Genomic DNA, 18,268 nt, shown 5'->3' on the forward strand with positions numbered 1-18,268 from the left:
CTTTCTCCTTTCTTCTTCTTTTCCCCCCCTTTCTCCTTTCTTCTTCTTCTTCTTCTTCTTTTCCCCCCCCTTTCTCCTTTCTTCTTCTTCTTTTCCCCCCCTTTCTCCTTTCTTCTTCTTTCCCCCCTTTCTCCTTTCTTCTTCTTTCCCCCCTTTCTCCTTTCTTCTTCTTTCCCCCCCCCTTTCTCCTTTCTTCTTCTTTCCCCCCCCCTTTCTCCTTTCTTCTTCTTTCCCCCCCCCTTTCTCCTTTCTTCTTCTTTCCCCCCCCCTTTCTCCTTTCTTCTTCTTTCCCCCCCCCCTTTCTCTTTTCTTCTTCTTCCCCCCCCCCTTTCTCCTTTCTTCTTCTTCCCCCCCCCCCCCTTTCTCCTTTCTTCTTCTTTTTCCCCCCTTTCTCCTTTCTTCTTCTTTCCCCCCCTTTCTCCTTTCTTCTTCTTCCCCCCCCCTTCTCCTTTCTCTCCTTCTTCTTCCCCCCCCCTTCTCCTTTCTCCTTCTTCTTCTTCCCCCCCCCCTTCTCCTTTCTCCTTCTTCTTCTTCCCCCCCCCTTCTCCTTTCTCCTTCTTCTTCTTCCCCCCCCCCTTTCTCCCTCTTCCTTTGTATGAGGTCCTTCTACATCCAGTGTTAAGCTTTCATGCTGGGTCTGTTCTTGTTTTTTTGTATTTGACATGTGCAGTTAAAGAATATTGTCTCCTCGGCATCCATTTTCCTGTAGCCCTGTCTCCCATGTTTTCCTCTTTCTGTCTTCTCCATGTCTCTTGTCTCATCACTGTGCCAAAATTAACCCGTCTCCTCTCTCCCGACAGATGGATAGATCTCCTCGCGGCTTCTTTCCTGTGACCTGAAGTGGTGTAGAGGTAATATGGGTGCTAGAGGGCGATGTTTCCGCTTCCCCTGCCTTAACCCCCCTTTCCCGACCTCCCTCCAACATTTTTGGGGGCCTTTAATAAATTAACCAGACCTTGCTTTTGCCTGAAATGTCTGCTGCAAACTTTCCAGACCCGGATCTAGAAAAACTCCTTCAGCCCAGGTTCACACTGGGTACGATTTGAGATGCGATGGCATCTGCGGCGCTGCACCGATTTTAAAAAGTAGTTCCTGTACTACTTTTTGTGATTTCGGGCCGCGATTTACATTGAACCCTGCACAGATGTCTCTTAAATCGTAGCCGAAATCGCGGCAAAACCGCAGCCGCAAAATCGCGATTTTACCGCGATTTTGAATTCGCAGCAGTGTGAACCTAGCCTTAGACATGCATGACGTTTCATGTTTTTTTTGTATATCAATAGCCAAGTGGAATTCCCGGGTCAGCCCATTCTTAATGTGGAACAGTTAGGCACTGTGTACTGGCGGGAACAAGGAGTCTAAAGGCCCGCACACACGATCGGATAGTCCGACAACAATTGTGTGATGGAAGGGTTTTGTCGGATAATCCGACAGTCTGTACGCTCCCCTCTGCCCTTCTGCCTTCCTGTAGGCCCCCCTCTGCCCTTCTGCCTTCCTTTAGGCCCCCCTCTGCCTTTCTGCCTTCCTTTAGGCCCCCCTCTGCCCTTCTGCCTTCCTTTAGGCCCCCCTCTGCCCTTCTGCCTTCCTTTAGGCCCCCCTCTGCCCTTCTGCCTTCCTTTAGGCCCCCATCTGCCCTTCTGCCTTCCTTTAGGCCCCCATCTGCCCTTCTGCCTTCCTTTAGGCCCCCATCTGCCCTTCTGCCTTCCTTTAGGCCCCCATCTGCCCTTCTGCCTTCCTTTAGGCCCCCATCTGCCCTTCTGCCTTCCTTTAGGCCCCCATCTGCCCTTCTGCCTTCCTTTAGGCCCCCCTCTGCCCTTCTGCCTTTCCTGTAGGCTGCCCTTCTGCTTTTCCTGTAGGCTGCCCTTCTGCTTTTCCTGTAGGCCCCCCTCTGCCCTTCCTGTAGGCCCCCCTCTGCCCTTCTGCCTTTCCTGTAGGCCCCCTCTGCCCTCCTTCTATGGACTCATATTAAGTCTCTCTGTATTTAGGATTGAAAGTGCCAGGCCCAGTCTAGGCGTTCCTCTTCCACGGGGTCCTGGTACGTATTTACCATTGTTCTGCTTCTCCCAGTCTCCCGTCCTCATTCCAGACCTGTCTGACCTGCTTCTCTTCCTCAGGAACCCCCCCCCCCCCCCTCAAGTGCTGAAAGATGTTGCGAAAGAACATGATAGAGATGTTGGCTCGAGGGGCCCTGAATCCTCCTCTCCGTCTGTCCTCCATATTTCTCCGATTCCACTCCACCTCCGCCACAGACCACCACCACGTGGATGTGACCAGGGAGAGATCCAAGACCGTCGCCTCCTTCTACAACCAGTCCGGCATTGACCAGGCGGCAGAGAAGGTAACCATCGACCAAGATGGCCCCCATCAAAACTGAGATATAAATACACTGGGAGAGATTTTTACCTGCTTCTCTCATAAAAATATTATAAAGTAATTTTCCTTAGCTGCTGATGGGATGGGGAGGGGATAGAGTTAGTGGTACTTTAAGTTTTGTATTTGAATATATTTAAATAGTATGTTAGTTCTGTACTTGAATATAATTATCCTTTTATAGATCCTTATGATACTTTAGCCCAGTGGTCTCTAAACTGCGGCCCGGGGGCCGGATGTGGCCCCTTCCTTGCCTTTTATCTGGCCCTTGGGGCAATATTCCACCAACTGACACCAATGATGGGGCACCATTCCCTCTACTGCTACCGACACATCAATGGAGTACTACTCTCCTCATTGATATCAAGAATGGGTCACTATTTCTTTCATTAAAACCAATGATGGGGCACTGATGCCAGGGGATTTTCTCTTCTCACTGGGCACAGTCCAGCCCCCCTAAAGCCTGAAGGACAGTAAACTGGCCCTTTGCTTTGAAAGTTTGGAGACCCCTGCTTTAGCCTATGAATACCAGAGCTATAGCTGAGCTTGTCGGGCATGGATACATGCCACCCACATGTCTGTCTTCCTCAGTGATAACTCGTCACTGTCTGTGTTTAATAGACGGGAGAATGGGAAGGGCAAGGTTGTGGGTTGTGTGGTGATCCTGCAGCATTGCTGACTTGTGGTGTTTCTTAATTCCATTTTAGCCGTCCGTGCGTCTGACTCCCACCACCATGCTGTACTCTGGCCGCTCTCAGGATGGCAGTCACATTCTGGTAAGTCTCAAGTTGTGATGAATTCTGATTGGTTGATCACACAGGCATCTGTTGTAGAAACTCCTGCAAGTTGCATTTTCAGCCTGTTGCTGCCCATATGACACATATGTACGTCCAGTAAAGTAACCACCTTGATAGCCATTCACAGTCGTCGCATGATCACTGATCCTGGGTGTTCAGCCATTTTTAACCACTTAAGCCCCGGACCAATATGCTGCTAAATGCCCAGAGGCGTTTTTACAATTCGGCACTGCGTCGCTTTAACAGACAATTGCGCGCTCATGCGACGTGGCTCCCAAACAAAATTGGCGTCCTTTTTTCCCCACAAATAGAGCTTTCTTTTGGTGGTATTTGATCACCTCTGCGGTTTTTATTTTTTGCGCTATAAACAAAAATAGAGCGTCAATTTTGAAAAAAAATCAATATTTTTTACTTTTTGCTATAATAAATATCCCCCAAAAATATATATAAAAATTTTTTTTTTTACTAAGTTTAGGCCGATACGTATTCTTCTACATATTTTTGGTAAAAAAAATCGCAATAAGCATCTATCGGTTGGTTTGCGCAAAATTTATAGCGTTTACAAAATAGGGGATAGTTTTATTGCATTTTTATTATTTTTTTTTTTTTACTAGTAATGGCGGCGATCAGCGGTTTTTTTTTTCGTGACTGCGACATTATGGCTGACACTTCGCACAATTTTGACTTATTTTTGGGACCATTGTCATTTTCACAGCAAAAAATGCATTGTTTATTGTGAAAATGACAGTTGCAGTTTGGGAGTTAACCACAAGGGGGCGCCGTTGGGGTTATGTGTTCCCTGAAGTGTGTTTACAACTGTAGGGGGGTGTGGCTGTAGGTGTGACGTCATCGACTGTGTCCCCCTATAAAAGGGATGACACGATCGATGCAGCCGCCACAGTGAAGAACGGGGAAGCCGTGTTTACACACGGCTCTCCCCATTCTTTAGCTCCGGGGAGCGATCGCGGGACTCCAGCAGCGATCGTGTCCGCTGGTTCTGCGGTCCCGGAGCTTCGGACCGCTGGGTACTAGTACAGGACGTACATGTACGTACATGTGCCCAGCCGTGTCATTCTGCCGACGTATATGTGCAGGAGGCGGTCCTTAAGTGGTTAAAGGGACGCCGAGGCGGGAGGGAAGGGGTTAACTGGAACTCCAGCCAAGGATTATTCTAGTTCTGGAAATGAGACCAGTTGGTCTATTTATTTTTTTATTTATTTTTACACATAGGCTTCATTATTATTTTCCAGGGAATTTCTAAGTTTTGAAACTGATCTGTTTTTTTAGAAGATGGGATGTGTTCTCTGCCTTTAAAGAGGACCCACACTGTGGAGGCTGTGCCCAAAAAGGCTGGCAAGACACAGGGCTGGTCACCAGTATTGCCTATAGCTGACCTTGACCCCTTTACTGACTTGCCAAGCCTTGTTCTGCGTTTTGTGTGGGGTATGCCATCTTTGCAGAGGAGCAGCAGCAGCAGACATTCAACCTGAGCCCCACGTTGGGCGCCAGCTGTAATAGATCAGAGCCGCAATGGGGCTCAGGTTGAATGTCTGCTGCTGCTCCTAATTATAAAGTGAGAATAGACGTGCACGTCGGGAGTAATCACACTGAGACGGCTCAGTTCAATCACCTCCTCATCACTGTTTATTACAGGGCGGTGCCCAATCTTCTTTTTTTTTTTATACACAAAGAATAGAGTATACATCACTACTAATGTAAATGTGGTCAGTCTAAAGGCACAACTTAATTGGCTGAAGCTTGCTTGTCACTTCTTCCTCATTCCTTCAGTGCGTGGGCAGCAGGGTGTCGACGCCATTGCTAGTTCCAAAGCAAAGCTGTATACTATATAATAAGTAAGGAGTTGCAGACAAACAAACATGTATACACATAAGAAAATAGGCATTTTTATGATTATCATTATGTTCATTACATTCCTTCACAAGGAGTTGGAGATCCCTTCCCCCCCCGTTGACTGTTGATTTGACGACCGGTGGAGTAATGATAAAAAAAGCTTCAGGAAAGATGGAGGAAGCACAAATTGCAGAACGAATAACGAAGACGCAGGGAGATTCTTGCACTGCAGGCCCTCCTGGTACAGCTTTCTCTCCAGCAAGGAGAAAAGTGAGGAGGAGCACAGTAGTGACATCACCAAATCTCACTCCAGGTCTGGTGAGACTAGAAGTCGAAGGCTGCAGTGCCTTATATCAGTGGTCATCAACCCTGTCCTCAGGGCCCACTAACAGGCCAGGTTTTATGTATTGCCTTGGTGAGATGCAGACTAGAATACTGCAATCACTGAGCAGCAAATGAAATCACATGTCATGTATTTCAGTTCTCTTGCAAACCTGGCCTGTTAGTGGGCCCTGAGGACCGGGTTGATGACCACTGCCTTGGATGATCTCACACTGGAGATATACAGCTATGTGGCTCCAGACACCGCAAGTACACTTCTATTTTTAAGGAGGAACTCCAGACTAAAGGTAGATTGTTTAGGATACTGCTCAAGGACATTCCTTATGATTTCCGCTCCACTTTAGCAAAGCCACAAACCAGCCTCTAGGCGATATGGAGGCTCCTTTTTGTATTTCCTGCCTTGTAATTCCTGTGAATTTTTCTCATTGCTTGTGTTTAGATTTTTTTAATATTTTTATTTTTTTTCCCTTGTAGAAAAGCGCAAGATACTTGCACAAGGAGCTCCCAGTCCGCATTGCTCACAGAATTAAAGGATTTCGCAGTTTGCCCTTCATCATTGGCTGCAACCCCACCATCCTACATGTGGTAAGTAATTGCATACTCGGTTAAGCCAACGCTGGTACAGTGGGACCTTGGATTACGAGCATAATCCGTTCCAGGAGAACGCTTGTAATCCAAAGCACTCGCATATCAAAGCGAGTTTCCCCATAGAAGTCAATGGAAACGAAGATAATTCGTTCCGCATTGACTTCTATGGCATGCAATACCGCATGTGGGGAGATCGTACGACTGCCCTCGGGAACAGAGTATTTCCGAGTGGCCAAATGCGGTACTGCACACCGCAGAGGCTTGAGTCCTGCTCGTGTTGCCAGACAACACTCGCAAACCGTGTCAGGATTTACAAAAAAAATATTGCTTGTTTACCGCGTTACTCGCAATCCAGCGTTCCACTGTATTTGCAAACTCTCCTTGGGTTGTATTGACATATTATTGACTTGTACATTTAAAAAGTAAAACCAAAAGGAGCCTGCGTTCTCTTTAAAGGGATTGTAAAGGATTGTGCTTTTCCACAAAAAAACTTATTTGCCTACCTTATTTAGACCCAGTGGTGTCATCACTCGTTCTCTGTACATCTCTATGTAATGCAGGCAGATCATGGCTGGTGGGAGGAGCCTGCAGGGTGCTTATTGAAAACATCACAGCACCCGCCCTCACTACTCTTATTAAGATCCCTTGGCCCTGATGCAACCAGTGGGTTGGCTTGTGGGGGAAGCTGTCCTTGAGTCAGGCTAGAAGAGTGAGCATTCCTAGATAGGCTGTATTGGTACACAGACCACCCTAGGTAATGCCTACATTTGGGGCCTCCATGATTAAAAGAATTTAAATCCATTCAGTGCAAAAGGTGGGCCAGGGAGAGTCGGCCTGGGCCAGTGATGGTGAACCTTGGCACCCCAGATGTTTTGGAACTACATTTCCCATGATGCTCAGGCACTCTGCAGTGTAGTTGGCCATCATGGTAAATGTAGTTCCAAAACATCTGGGGTGCCAAGGTTCCCCATCACTGGCCTAGGATGTATAGATGTCCTTACGGCTAGACCAGCCCTCAAAAAATCCATTTGCCTGCTTGCATTTTGCGAGCGGATTTTGAGGGCTGGCGAGGAAGGGTTGCCTGGAAGCGGGGGTGGGGGGGGGGGACCGCCGTCCGCCGGGTTGTATGGGAGTCCTTAGGAGTGGAAGAGAGAGGAGAGAGCCGGCTAGAAGATCAGAGCGCAGGGACATCACTAGCGGCTTTCTTTTCAATAGCCGAATGCTCCAGCACTTTGTCACACACAGCCCCGCCCCTTTGATAGACAGATCACCCGTCCAATCCCGGGACGAGTGACGTGAACCAAACCCCCCCCCTGCCAGGGGGCGGGGCTGTATGTGTCGCCGAGCAGCGGGAACACACAGCGATTGAAATCAAAGGTGTTCCAGTGATGTCCCTCTGCACTCTTATCATCCGGCCGGCTAATGCTCCTCCTCTCCTCTGTTCCCCTGCATTGGTGGGGCATGGGTGCGGCTGCATTGGTGGGGCACGGGTGCGGCTGCATTGGTGGGGCACGGGTGCGGCTGCATTGGTGGGGCACGGGTGCGGCTGCATTGGTGGGGCACGGGTGCGGCTGCATTGGTGGGGCACGGGTGGGGCTGCATTGGTGGGGCACGGGTGGGGCTGCATTGGTGGGGCACGGGTGGGGCTGCATTGGTGGGGCACGGGTGGGGCTGCATTGGTGGGGCACGGGTGCGGCTGCATTGGTGGGGCACGGGTGGGGCTGCATTGGTGGGGCACGGGTGGGGCTGCATTGGTGAGAACGTATAAAGTTGCTTAATTCTGCATAAATAATTTAAGTGTCATTTCATGAGATAATTTAGGAGGGTGTGTTTAGGGGCGGAATTGGGGGCAGGGTAGGGGTTGGTGGGGCAACTGGTGGCGAGTAACCCTTGAGGCCAGGGAATGAGGCGGGGCTCCGTCTGACTTGCTGAAGCTTCTCATGCACAATTTTGAGAAGCTCAGTGTGCAGTGAAATGAAAGTAAGCCATTTCAGTACAGCGATGAAGCCGGTACGACTGTGTACAAGACTGGATGGTTGGCGGGTTCGGCTTTTTTAATGACCTGATTGATCTTTCTCTGTTGCCTGCAGCATGAGCTATACATTCGCGCCTTCCAGAAGCTAAGCGAGTTCCCGCCGGTGAGTGGCACCTCCTTTATTCTCCTCCATACTAATGTAGTGTGTGTGTGTGTGTGTGTAGTCTCTGCATACAGAGGTTACCCCGTCTCTTTTGCCGCACAGATCACAGACCACGAGGTGGAGAGTCAGTACTGCAAACTGCTGCGGCAGCTCCTCGATGACCACAAGGATGTGGTGACCCAGCTGGCCGAGGGCATGAGAGAAAGCCGCAAGCACATCCAGGTAACGCAGAGAGCAGGAGCCAGCTTTTGATTTTTTTTTTGCAGTGGCGCAGCACATATAACGGTCGGAAAATTCCATGCTGGGGCACTTTAACGCTGATTTCCAGGAAATCCGACACTTTGTAAAAAGTGAAGGCACAGTTACTGTAAGTCCAAGGAGCTGCATGACATCTCCTGGGCTTATCTCTATAAATTTATAGTTGAAAGAATTATTGCTCTGTGGGGAATTACACTGGAGACACTGGGCGCTGTAAGATAGGAGTAAGACACACATGGCATCTATGCCCATCCCTCCCTTCTGCTGCCCATTCAGAGAAGCCTTTGTATTTTGTGAGTGTGTTCACATAATACAAAGGCTTCTGTGACTGAGCAGGAGGGGGGCGGCCATAACGGCTGCAGCGGTGACTCCTGTTAAGGATGCAGAGCTCAGAAGGATCAGCGATGGCTGTCTTCCGGCAGTATTATAAAGCAGTCCGATATAAATAATGGAGCTAAACCTAGGAGGGAGGTATCATGCACCTCACTGAGATTAAAGGGTAACTCCACTTTTGTGGGGGGAAAAAAAATGTCAAAGAAAAAATATAGCGCATATAATTGCGACATTAACCACTTGCCGACCTCCTCATGTAGATATACGTCAGCAGAATGGCACGGACAGGCACATGTACGTACCGGTATGTCCTCTGCTTGACGTGGGTCGGGGGTCCGATCGGGACCCCCCCCCACTACATGCGGCGGTCGGTAAGCCTCGGGGAGCGATCCGGGACGAGGGCGCGGCTATTCGTTAATAGCCGCCCCGTCGCGATCGCTCCCCGGAGCTGAAGAACGGGGAGAGCCGTGTTTAAACACGGCTTCCCCGTGCTTCACTATGGCGGCTGCATGGATCGGGTGATCCCTTTTATAGGGAAGACTCGATCGATGATGTCGGTCCTACAGCCACACCCCCCTACAGTTGTAAACACACACTAAGTGAACACTAACTCCTACAGCCCCCCCTGTGGTTAACTCCCAAACTGCAATTGTCATTTTCACAATAAACAATGCAATTGAAATGCATTTTTTGCTGTAAAAATGACAATGGTCCCAAAAATGTGTCAAAATTGTCCGAAGTGTCCGCCATAATGTCGCAGTCACGAAAAAAATCGCTGATCGCCGCCATTAGTAGTAAAAAAAATAAAAATAAAAATGCAATAAAACTATCCCCTATTTTGTAAACGCTATACATTTTGCGCAAACCAACCGATAAACGCTTATTGCGATTTTTTTTTTTTTACCAAAAATAGGTAGAAGAATACGTATCGGCCTAAACTGAGGGAAAAAAATGTTATATATGTTTTTGGGGGATATTTATTATAGCAAAAAGTAAAAAATAAAGAATTTTTTTCAAAATTGTCGCTCTATTTTTGTTTATAGCGCAAAAAATAAAAACCGCAGAGGTGATCAAATACCTCCAAAAGAAAGCGCTATTTGTGGGGGAAAAACGGATGCCAATTTTGTTTGGGAGCCACGTCGCACGACCGCGCAATTGTCTGTTAAAGCGACGCAGTCCCGAACTGTAAAAACCCCTTGGGTCTTTAGGCAGCATATTGGTCCGGGGCTTAAGTGGTTAATCATATTATAATTAAATGTTATTAAAAATTACCTTTCCTTTTCAATCTGCAGTCAATGAAATTTTCTGAGAATACATTGCAATACGACTACCTGGAGGTGTTCTGTACACAGAATGTGCTCTGGCCACTCCCCAGAAACGTAATTTCCTGCTTGTGTGATTGGCTCACCAATTTTCCCTAGAAGTCTGGCTAAGATACAAGTCAGATTTCAGGCATCCCCTGCAGCAAAAATTTCATTTTTTTAAGAGATACTTTAAATAAAAAACACTTCTAAAGGGATGCAGGCCAAGGCAAAATTTCCTCATTTAGTGCCCTTCAGCTCCACATCTGACTGATCATTATGAAATCACTCCCATTAGACCCACTAAGTACAGAGGCACAGACAAACGCACATGGATTTATTCTGAATAACAAAAGGTTGGAATCTGAAAGTTTTGTTATAATCCTTGCAATGTACATAGATCACCCTGAGTGAAGTGTTTTTTTTTGTTTTGTTTTGTTTTTCTTAACAAAAGTGAAGTTGCGCTTTAACTCATTGTGTACCCTAATTTTTTTTCTGTGGAAGAGTTAAGTCCATCTTCACTTAGTTTTTTTTTTTTTTTTTTTTTTTCAGTCCCCCTGCAAAGTCTCACAAAATACCTGTAGATCCTGCCAGTGAAGTCTAAACTAGCCTCTTGTTGTGAAGTGGCAATGATGCTGCACTGCTCCTGAATTCAGAGCAGAGTTGTCCCTTTCATTTAGGCTGTGCCTGCTTGTATTACAGTGGGAGGAGATGTTACAGGGGGTGTGGCTATCATTGTCACTGCTGATTCATAAGGCTGTAGCTTGTCAATCAGCACCTGGCCACACCTAGTCCCACCCACAGCTGTCTGGGTTGAAAGGATTTGACAAGCTCTACAGTCAGGCAAGGTGAAGCAAACTCTTGTATCATTTAATACCATATACCCAATTCTATATCCACAGTTGATCCACAGCAGTGGTTCTCAACCTTCTAGTGTCGTGACTGTAACGGACCTATGAACTATTCTGCCTGGACATCTATAATCCTCATGCAGTGAGGCCTACAAAGGACTGCATGACTTGTTACAATTGGATTTACCACATTGTATTCTGAGCTCAAAGGGTTAATTATAGAAGGGACTCTTTCACTGCTAAATGCGAATATTCCCTTTCTCCTTCTAATTGACTCTCCTTTGTGTAGTTAACAGCCTCCTGTCAGGTGTATGCTGATGGGATTATGTGTGAGTGTGTAATTGTTCTAAAGGTTAATTGAATTCTATTGATAAAGGAATGTGTCTGATCAGGTCATGTTAAATGTAAGCTTGGAGCCAAACCGTCTAGAGACTGATTAGCTCAAGGGGATGTCATTATTTCAAAGTATCTGTATTGAAGCCCCCCCTGTGTGAGGGGGGGGGGCGGAGATTGTCATTGTTCCTGTACAGTTTGTAACCACATATAAGCTAGGTGAAATGTGCCATTAAACAGTCTACTTGACCCTTCAAATGTAGCACCGTCTCGTTTTTGAAAGGGCGTTCGATGGGATATACCGGCTGTACCTGCATATCACAACTTGCCAGGGAAAAGGACGTCTCCAACGGCTGATACCCCCTCACTACCAGTGGGTAGCCGTTACAGTGACCCCTTGATAAAATTTCCCAAGTTGTGGGGACCCCTAGCAGTAAAGTTATTTTTGTAGCATGGGTTGTCAGCACCCAAGGAAAAACAAGTAATTTGCACCCCTAACCCACGGATACTTAGTGCTCCCTCAGTCCTTGCACTCGTACAGTATTAAAACCCCTTATGGTACTCACTGTGTCTCCGCAGCAGTGACACCTATGCCAAAATCAGGAAATGGGGTCTCCTTCAGCCCCTCCCACTTCACTTTCCTCACCAGCCAGCTGACATCTAGTCTCTGCCCCCCAGCCATGCCGTGAACTGAATGGGTGGCTGAGTGGGCCACCGCAAGCTCCAGGGACAGCCCTACTGGGTAGCCAAGAAACGGCTGGGAGAGCAGTGGGGGGGGGTTTCAAGAACAGCCCAGGATTCGATGACCCCTGGCAAATTGTCATTCGACCCCCAGGTTGAGAACCATTGATCCAGAGGAAGGCGCAAAATCCCAGCAGAGCATGAGATCCAATTTGCTACAGCAGGGGGAAAAAAATCCTTCCTGATCCCCCGAGAGGCAATCAGGTTTTCCCTGGGTTGGGCACCAGGGGTTTGACCTCGGTTCACACTATTGTGAATCGCACAGAAACCGCAACGCATTCCTTTGCAATTCACTTGCATTTTGTGTGTGGTGCGTTTTGTGTTCATTCATTTTGAATGTGTTTATATCGCACCAAAGGCGTGCAGGCAAGTGCACTGTGTGTAGTTACCTTTGTATTGACGGCCGCAAGGGCAGTGCGATTGGAACGCGGCACAGCATTAGTGTGAAGACTGTGTCATGCGGGAGATTTTAGTTGTACTTTTCCAGGGGTGTGGGTTGGATGGTGATTGGTAACTCTTGGATTGCTCTCTCGTCTAGAATCGCTCTCTAGTAGAGTTCAGTTCTTCTAGAAATGATTTATTGGGTGGTGGTGCGGGAGAGTCTTGTGACAATGAAACTTGTTGTGACCTTTAAATAATCCATCCGTTTCCTCCCCTCTCAGGACGAGATGGTGATTCGATTCTTCTTGGATAAAACATTAACGTCTCGCTTGGGAATTCGGATGCTGGCAACTCACCACCTGTCTCTGCATGAGGACCGGGTAATCCTGCCTTCTCCTCCTCGCTTGTAGTAACTGTCTGTCTTGTGGTCTGTCCTTCTCTGACATGTTGGCTTTCTTATTCTGCTGAAAATCAATACAATACTCTCAAGGACATTTTGGCCTATATGTGTGGTGCTGTTGATATTATTTAAAATGTGACAAAGTTGTCCTCCAGGCATCCTTGTAGAAAAGAACTGGGCTTTACTATGCTTTTTTTTTATATGTGCCTAATGATAATTTTTCCTCACAATCATCTGTAAGACCTTGCCGCAGGGTTTATAGATCAGGGGCCCCCTTGCCGCAGGGTTTATAGATCGGGGGGGCCCCCTTGCCACAGGGTTTATAGATCTGGGGGGCCCCCTTGGCGCAGGGGTTTATAGATCTGGGGGGCCCCCTTGGCGCAGGGGTTTATAGATCTGGGGGGCCCCCTTGGCGCAGGGGTTTATAGATCTGGGGGGCCCCCTTGGCGCAGGGGTTTATAGATCTGGGGGGCCCCCTTGGCGCAGGGGTTTATAGATCTGGGGGGCCCCCTTGGCGCAGGGGTTTATAGATCGGGAGGTCCCCTTGCCGCAGGGTTTATAGATCGTGGGAGCCCCTTGCCATCAGGTCTTTGAATTGGCCTACTGATGTGACTGTTGCACATTCGTCCCATAATAATCCGCTGACATTCATTGTTTGTTTGTTTTTTTTTTTCCTCCAGGGAGATTTTGTGGGGATCATCTGTACCCGTCTGTCCCCAAAGAAGATAATCGAGAAGTGGGTGGATTTTGCCAGGTAACTACAGTTAGTCCACTGTCAGTATTTCCTTGCCTCCAGTTCTTATGAACCATATAGAGGGGGGAGTGGGTGGGATAGTACCCTTGTTGGGGTTGAGGGTAATGGTACTCTTGTAGGGGTTGAGGGAGGCGGTTTGCCTTGTCGAGGGGCTGAGGGAGGGAGGCGGTTGGCCTTGTCGAGGTGCTGAGGGAGGGAGGCGGTTGGCCTTGTCGAGGGGCTGAGGGAGGGAGGCGGTTGGCCTTGTCGAGGGGCTGAGGGAGGGAGGCGGTTGGCCTTATTTCATAAATTCTTGGTTTCATCAGACATTTTACTTCCTGTTTTAGGCGTTTGTGTGAACACAAGTATGGGAATGCCCCTCGGGTTCGCATTAATGGTCATGTGGCAGCGCGTTTCCCCTTCATCCCGATGCCACTGGATTACATTCTTCCAGAGCTGTTGAAGAACGCCATGAGGTATGTCTGATGTGAGCTGTAAGCCAACAAAGGAGGAAAGAACAAGAGATCAGTTTTCTTTTTCTATCCCTTTAGGGCCACCATGGAGAGCCACCTCGATACACCCTACAATGTTCCCGAGATTGCCATCACCATCGCCAACAATGACATTGATCTCATCATCCGGTAGGAAGCGGCTTCTAATGGAACTGTTCTGTACTAAACACCTCCCATATCAAACTTTATTATTAAATTGTGTTTGCTACTTCCCGACCACACTATAGCCAAAAGACAGCTTCAGGGCGGTCATCCAGTTCGGGAAGGGCATCCATGGATGTCCTCCTTGAAACCCTCTGAACCCCTGAAATGCATTGGATTTCTTCTACTGATGATCTAATAAAATACCATTTTAGCCTCCGACATCTATTGCAGCACCCTTGCTGCTTCTTACCTTTGGAATTTCCGATCGAATACATTTTAAAGCAGTCATTTATTTTCTCCATAGGATATCTGACCGAGGAGGCGGAATCCCCCACGATCATCTGGAAAGAGTAACGGATTACCATTTCACCACAGCAGAGGCCAGCACTCAGGACCCTCGCATCAACCCCATCTTTGGCAATATGGTGGACATGGTGAACAGCGGGCAGTCTGCGCCTATGCACGGGTAAGGGGGGGGGGGGGCTTATGTAAATCTGTGTCCTTTTCATGTGGGGCTCCCTTGCGTGTTCCCGCTCCCTGCTAAAGAATGTGCATTTATTATTTTTAAAAAAAAAGGGGGAAGTTCACTTCTTTAAAGGAAACTAAAAGATGTGGCAGAAAATATCCAGGTAGTTATATCGGCTTATCATCTGGCATTCTATTCCAGAAGAGGCGCTAGTGTTGATAGAGCATTTCCTTTCCCATCCTCCTAGTTGACCTTCTAAATTTTGAAATTAGATAGTAATGGCATTGTATACCGAAGGGAGCCATGTCTTCCCCTTAACTAAACAGAAAAAAAACCTGAGCTGCTTAGTGCAGGCTGAGGGGATATAGCCAGTAGGACTGGCCCCTGGGCGCGTGGCTGTTCAGCTTTGAAGTTGTTGGCACTTTCTGCCTAGTCACTCCTAAAGGAAGGCTAATACCCACTTTGTCAAGATTAAGGCTGTGTCCGTCCATGAATTTAGAGAAAAGGATTTTACGGTGAGTACAAGAATCCCATTTTATTGGGTTTTCCCCAAACATACATTTTACAAATCCGGATGTGGATGTAGTAGCCGACCCTAGAACTGGTAACGCCATTCTTTATTCTTTATGATGTTTATTACTACTAATTTTTTTATTTTTTTATTTTGTAGCTTTGGTTTTGGCCTGCCGACCTCTCGGGCATACGCCGAGTACCTGGGGGGTTCCCTGTGCATCCAGTCTCTTCAAGGCATCGGGACAGATGTGTACCTGCGCATCAAACACATTGACGGAAGGGAGGAGAGCTTCCGCATCTAAGGAGGACGGCCCCCGGAGTCCCAACAACTTCTGACCGGACGATCGGCTGTATTCCCCAACACCGCCACCATTACCACCATTCTGGCTCGTGGGATTGTTTCCTTCACCACCATTCTGGCTCGTGGGATTGTTTCCTTCACCACCATTCTGGCTCGTGGGATTGTTTCCTTCACCACCATTCTGGCTCGTGGGATTGTTTCCTTCTACACCTCGGTCTGCTTGCCTTCAACAAAAGCCAATGTGGACCCCACTTCTTTGTCTTCAGGAGCCAACAGGGATCCTGAACTTGCCTTCTATAGGAGCCAATGTGACCCCATTTTTATTTTTTTGTCCTCAGGAGCCAATGTGGACCCCGATTCTTTGCTCTCCAAACTTTTTTTTTTTTTGTAAGCTGAGACCCAATTTCAGGGTTGGCTCTTCTATTCCAAAATAAAACCTACCCTGCAAAGAGGTCCACTTTTGTATGCAGTAACTTGCCGTTTCTTGGGATTCCAATGAATGAGATTAAAGATGGATTATTGAGATGAGATCCGTGGTCTGTCTGTGGATCGTTCGGTGCCAGTATTCAACACATAAGCTGATTACCAGTGTTTAGATTTTTCTTACCAAAAATGACGTTCCTGTTTTGGGATTTGGTCGTTTTCTTTCTTATTTTTGTGTTTGTTTTTTTTCTTTGGAGGATCCCAACAATTCTTGGGAGGCCCGATCCTGCATCCATGCACGTTGATGTTCTCGAGAAGATACCAGGAGGCTTCCACTGTCCCAATTTTCTTTTTTTATTTTACAAGTGGAAGTGAACTATTCCTCTGAATTCCCAGAGGTGCCGTGTGTGCGGAGATAAGCACGAGCACGCGCGGTTATTGATCAACTTATAGCACTTAAGGCTTCTGGCCTCCAGGATTTCTGGCCTTTTCTTTAGAGACGGTCTTGGCTGAGATGCTGTGGACACCTTGATTTCGGTTGGGTGCACAATGGAGTCTCTGTGCTCAGCCGGAGGTGAAGGTGTTGGGACTTAAAAGTCTATTTTACTAGTTTTGTGATGGAAATTGTAAGCAGACCTTTGTGGCCACCCCCCCCCCTCTCCTCCCATGTTATTCATATTCAGCAGGTCCTCTTTGTGTACTTTTCAGCCTTATGTGCCACCACAACGCGTCTGAGCCGTAATGTTATAGAAGAGCTTGTGTTCCACATATCACAGCGTGAGATTTCATACTTGTGCAATATTCTGGTGCTTGTTCATCCGACACTAAATGTTACCTGCTGGACACCTCCAGGACTACGCCACCTACCCCGAGGGCAACCAGCTCCTGTCTGTGGCCACCTTCCCCCGAGGGCAACCAGCTCCTGTCTGTGGCCACCTTCCCCCGAGGGCAACCAGCTCCTGTCTGTGGCCACCTTCCCCCGAGGGCAACCAGCTCCTGTCTGTGGCCACCTTCCCCCGAGGGCAACCAGCGCTCCTGTCTGTGGCCACCTTCCCCCGAGGGCAACCAGCTCCTGTCTGTGGCCACCTTCCCCCGAGGGCAACCAGCTCCTGTCTGTGGCCACCTTCCCCCGAGGGCAACCAGCTCCTGTCTGTGGCCACCTTCCCCCGAGGGCAACCAGCTCCTGTCTGTGGCCACCTTCCCCCGAGGGCAACCAGCTCCTGTCTGTGGCCACCTTCCCCCCCCCCCCCCCCTCCGAGGGCAACGAGCTCCTGTCTGTGGCCACCTCCCCCCCCCCCTCCGAGGGCAACGAGCTCCTGTCTGTGGCAAAACTACCCCCCCCCCCCCCTGAGGGCAACAAGCTCCTGTCTGTGGCCACCTTCCCCCTCCAAGGGCAACAAGCTCCTGTCTATGGCCACCTTCCCCCCCGCGGGCAACAAGCTCCTGTCTATGGCAGGGTTAGGCAACCTCGGCTCTCCAGCTATGGTGAAACTACAAATCCCATCATGCCTCTGCCTCTAGGAGTCATGCCTGTGATTGTCAGGGTATTGCAATGGCTCATGGGACTTGTAGTTTCAAAACAGCTGGACGGCCAAGGTTGCCTACCCCTGCTCTATGGCCACCTACCCCGAGGGCAACCAGCTACTGTCCGTGTGCCATTATTATTCTTAGCAGTAAATTGATGGAGACTCCCATGACTTTGACTCGGAGAGATTCATTCGCACACAAAAGGCTCAGTCGTTCTTTGAAGACGCTCTGATTCGGATTGTGAAGCCCCATGACCTGGAGTCACTACCCTACTTTCCTTCTAACACCAGAATGTGGGGGCCCCCCGGGGAAAGGGGTTCACCTGTCAGGAGGAAAGGGATGGGCCAGGTTCTGGTTTCTGTTCCTCATGTAGCTGCTTTCCTCAATGTTGCTTCTGACATTGAAGGGGGAGGAGACTAATTCTGTCATCCTCATGGGCGTTTCCTTTGTGATGTGATCTACCTTATGAAATTTGTGGACCTTTTTTTTTCTTGTTGATCTTCCACCTCACTATGACAATCAAGACCTGTTTATCACAAGGCTTTAATTAAATGGTTCTGTGTAGATTTGTTGTCCTCATGTGACATTTTATACAGATGCCCTCCATCGCGTGTTCATATCAGTTACTTGTTAAAGAAGATCAACAGCAAAGGGAACATTCTGTAGAGTAAAGTTGTATCTGGAAACAGGTCCAGGCTCTTTCAGTTCATAACTGTTCTTGTTGAAGACCTGGTTAAACTAAGCCCCCCCCCCCCCCCCGTCCACATCTGTCTGTGACTGCTGGTTAAATGGTTTGTCCCAATGGGGGGGGGGGGGGTTTACTAAACAGGAGTACACAGAATCTGCTGAAGCTGTGCATGTTAACCAATCGGCTTCTATCTTCAGCTGCTTCAGTTAAGCTTTGATGATGAAACCTAGGAGCTGATTGGTTACTATGCACAGCTGCACCAGGATCTGCCTGCTCC

The 18,268-nt window shown here is 48.3% G+C and overlaps 1 protein-coding gene across 1 annotated transcript; it reads left to right on the forward strand.

Annotated features, from left to right (window-relative positions):
• The first annotated feature begins 2,102 nt into the window (after positions 1-2,102).
• On the forward strand, positions 2,103-16,944 carry BCKDK (branched chain keto acid dehydrogenase kinase). The gene is made up of 11 exons (XM_040356037.1): positions 2,103-2,338; positions 3,078-3,146; positions 5,835-5,945; positions 8,039-8,086; positions 8,189-8,308; positions 12,566-12,664; positions 13,365-13,438; positions 13,765-13,893; positions 13,969-14,058; positions 14,378-14,539; positions 15,210-16,944. Exons 1-11 carry the CDS (start codon positions 2,147-2,149, stop codon positions 15,352-15,354), a joined length of 1,239 nt encoding a protein of 412 aa, XP_040211971.1. The 5' UTR covers positions 2,103-2,146; the 3' UTR covers positions 15,355-16,944.
• The last annotated feature ends 1,324 nt before the right edge of the window (positions 16,945-18,268 follow it).

This window comes from Rana temporaria, chromosome 6 (assembly GCF_905171775.1).
Source record: "Rana temporaria chromosome 6, aRanTem1.1, whole genome shotgun sequence".
NCBI lineage: Eukaryota > Metazoa > Chordata > Amphibia > Anura > Ranidae > Rana > Rana temporaria.

Coding starts and splice junctions, on each gene's coding strand:
- BCKDK (XM_040356037.1), top strand. CDS start 2,147: ATGTTGCGAAAGAACATGATAGAGATGTTGGCTCGAGGGGCCCTGAAT. Junction 8,087..8,188: donor AGCTAAGCGAGTTCCCGCCG/GTGAGTGGCACC, acceptor TTTGCCGCACAG/ATCACAGACCACGAGGTGGA. Junction 14,540..15,209: donor CAGTCTGCGCCTATGCACGG/GTAAGGGGGGGG, acceptor TTTATTTTGTAG/CTTTGGTTTTGGCCTGCCGA.